The sequence below is a fragment of the Mustela lutreola genome, chromosome 1 (genome assembly GCF_030435805.1).
Source record: "Mustela lutreola isolate mMusLut2 chromosome 1, mMusLut2.pri, whole genome shotgun sequence".
Lineage (NCBI taxonomy): Eukaryota > Metazoa > Chordata > Mammalia > Carnivora > Mustelidae > Mustela > Mustela lutreola.
Genome location: NC_081290.1, coordinates 244891671 through 244895075, shown reverse-complemented (window position 1 = coordinate 244895075; position 3405 = coordinate 244891671). Strand labels below are relative to the sequence as shown.

Sequence of the window (3405 nt, the reverse complement as noted above, 5' to 3'; positions counted from 1 at the left end):
CCATCCCAAGCATGTTGCCTCTGCTTCAAGGTCAGCCTCCTCGACAAAGCGTTCACAGGTCTTTAGGTTTTCCGGGAAGAAACACCATAAATAGCAGTAGGGACTCCTCTCAAATGTGTCAAAAACCCTTTCTTATCGTGATCAAGTTCACCAGTGACAACGTTTCTTCACAGAGTTCCATGCAGGCCCCGCATTTATTATGTGTCCCCAGACACCCACCAGGCAGCTACTCCCCATCCCCCTGAGGGTTTGCAGGATTGCCAACAGCCATGGGTTGGCTCACAGGGCCCATCTTTGCTACCAGATACAGACATGATGTCATACAAAAAACGCACACTAGGTAATTGCAATAATTTTATTCTTTTTATTTAGATTTAATTTATTTCAGACAAGAATGTTTTTAATATTAAGCATGCAGATGTGTGGGTTTTCCATGCTCCTTATCCTAAGAGTTGCATTCATTTTAAATTAAAGGAAAGAGAGTTCGCTTCATGGTGACCTAGAAAAAAAAAAAAAATAACAACAGGATTTAGTAACTTATTAATTGTGAAAATATTGACATCTATTATCTCATTCAGTCTTTATATTAATCTAGCAAGTAAATGCTATTGTTGCCCTTGATTCACAGATGGAGAAACTGGCTCAGAAAACATGTCTGACCCATGGTCATACGGCTAATAGAGGACTCTCAGAGGCTTAATGTGTGGACTGCACCCCTGTACTACCCGGGTTTCCATCCTTCCAGCAGACACTAGAAGGGCAGTCACCTTCTTCCTGGAGCACTTCCACTGCTTAAGCCTTAACCTCCCTGCCTTGGCGATTGTAGACTTTGAATCCCATGCTGGTAGGCAGCAGGTTGGTGTTTGCCACACTTCCGGCTCTGCTCAGCAAGCCTCCCAGCCAGTGGGCCACACAGGTGGCAGAGCTGCAGGATCTCTTCTGGACGGTGACTCTAATTAGCAAGATGGAGAAAGAAGAGAAGACCTGTCAGTGAGAGGTCACACTTACCAGTCTTAATCCCTCTGATCCCGGGAAGTCTCCTCAGTGCTGCCAGCCCAATTGCCAGAGTGGGGGATTTCATACCTTCCCTAACTGCTTTCAGAAAGGGATCTTTTTCTATGTGCTCTAACCATCGTCTCTGTGACCTCTATTGTCAGGGGAGCCTTAGAATCCTGGACCCCAGGCAGAGGTGAACCATGGCAGTGTGCTGGCCACTTGTCCAGCTTTGTTCTCTCTTACCTCTTGGGATATGCCTTCCTGGGCATGACAGGAGGGAGGGGATGCCCTGAGCTGAGCCGGGGGTGAGGGAAGCCTCACCTGGAGCCCTCAGTCTCCTGCTCCTGGGGCAGCTCCTGGGCCTTCATCTGCATCTGCACATACTCCTTCATCACTGCAGCCAGCAGGAGTCGCATTTCCTCCTCGTTGCGCACATCAGGGTCTGTAGGACTCTCCAGAGCAGACCTGGGGAGGGAAAGAAAACCCAATACAAGCTCTGAGACCCTGCCTGCCTCTCCCCAGAATAAGCATCCAGACTTCCTGGTAAAAACAACAGAAGCATTAGTGAGACTCAATGGGTTGTATGAAATTCATTGCTATTTTTCAATTATGGGCTACACATCTTTATATCAGAAAAATACACACTTCCCCGTTGCCCCTCTCACCAGTTAGTAGACTTTCAGCACACCAGAATTCTGAGAACGGCATGGTCTAAGCAGTGGGAGGGGGTACACTCCCCGCAGGGCTGTCTTACCTGAATGGTGCCGCCTGGAGGACGCCCACCTGGTAAAGGGCCAGGATGCTGAGAACCAGGAAAGGAGAGAACTTCCAGAAGCCCATGATGCTTCTCTGTAAGAGAAGAAAAATGTCACCTTCTGCAGAAGAGTAACAGCAGAGCTATCCTAGCAGGACAACTGGGTGAAGAGGATTCTGTCAGTAGCCCCCTCCCCACCACAGAGCACCCTCTCAAATTCACATCCTGGCCAGGTCTCCACGGAAGATAATCTCTGAGCACCCTGTCACCAAAGCAGCTCTCCTATCACAACCCAGAACTGTCCTCCCTGTGTGGGGCTTTTGCTCTTACCTGGCAGGGCATGGGGAGGTCTCTAAAAAGGGAATTATCTCTACCTATGGAGTCTTAGAGAAACCGAAGAAACAAATTCTACTTACCTGCTCCGCACTCTGGCAAAGAATTCCCTGCAAGAACCAAGCTTAGCAGAGTCTTAAATTGGGGCTAGGACTTAAAGCAGGGCAGAAAATGTCCCAGAACTCACTAAAGGGGCTTGCCATGCAAGGCTGCCTTCCTCTCCGTCTTTGAGCCTATTTGCCACCCACTGAGGCTGGCCAAAGTTCCGAAATGCTTTCCCAGGGACCACTAGGCACAAACAGGTCCGTGAGCACCCCTGCGTCCCGCTGTGCACACGGTATCTGTGGAGCTCCAGTGTCCCGAGCACAAGTGCGGCAAAGACAGCGAACTGAAGTGGGTCTCAGTGCGCAGTGAAGCAGGGAGTCCGGGGACTGAGACTGGCCAGTGTTACCTGAGGCAGGAGCCTGCGATGAATCGTAGAGTAACGGAGAGCAGCTACAAGAAAGACTAATGCAAAAGAGAGAGGGAAAAAGAAGGAGAGTTAGACTCACACAGCAAAGTGGGAATCACGGAACTCACCTGGCAGCAGGCAGCAGGTGGCTTGGAGCCCAGGTGGTGGCAGCTGTGGCAGCCTTGGCGTCAGGCGGTGGCGCTGTGGAAGTCGCAGGGACTCTTGAGCGGAGCAGTGGCTCTGCTGCCTCCCAGCACCAGCAGCAAGCTCTTATTCCCGCTGCTCTGGGTCTGGGGTGGTCCTGGAGCTCTGAACAACCAATGAGAGAACAGATTTCGTACCCTGATGGATTGTGTCACCCACTTACGTCCAGAACCTAGAACATTCCGCAGGACCATCCCACTTGTATTTGCATTGAGGTCATTGATGGGAGTGGAGGGAGGGAGAGGGATGGTGGGGACCAGGAAAATATCCTTAATAGGAGCAGGAAGTTGAGGGCAGTTTGACGTCAAGGTAAAATTTACCCGTTTAGTTCCATTGGGTTATGAACGTGAGCCCCTCACCAACCCAGCGGTGCAGTCCTATAGGATAATAGCCAGGAAGCAAGACGTCCCAGCTCCCCAAGTCTGACCCTAGATCCCCCATCCAAGTGAGGCTTGGACAGTTAAAAACTTGCAGCAGCATTGAGTCTGGGCACAAGCAGGGTTTCTGATGGGCAGCTGGAATCCCAGAGAGGCAAAGCACATGGGAAGCAAGAGATGGGAGTGATTGCAAGAACTCTGTCCATAGAACTCAATTCCAAGGGGTACAGTTAAGGGCAATTAACTTCTCAGCACCTCATCTTTGAAATGGGGACCATATATATCCCTGG

General features: G+C 50.3%; 1 protein-coding gene across 1 annotated transcript; it reads right to left on the bottom strand.

Annotated features, from left to right (window-relative positions):
* Nucleotides 1-367: 367 nt before the first annotated feature.
* LOC131821994 (calcitonin receptor-stimulating peptide 1-like) lies at nucleotides 368-2771 on the bottom strand. Its single transcript, XM_059158380.1, has 5 exons — nucleotides 2663-2771; nucleotides 1751-1845; nucleotides 1318-1461; nucleotides 768-952; nucleotides 368-499 (listed from the first exon to the last, which is right to left on the bottom strand). The coding sequence occupies exons 2-4, from the start codon at nucleotides 1834-1836 to the stop codon at nucleotides 793-795; spliced, it is 390 nt and encodes a 129-aa protein (XP_059014363.1). The 5' UTR covers nucleotides 1837-1845; nucleotides 2663-2771; the 3' UTR covers nucleotides 368-499; nucleotides 768-792.
* Between the last annotated feature and the right edge of the window lie 634 nt (nucleotides 2772-3405).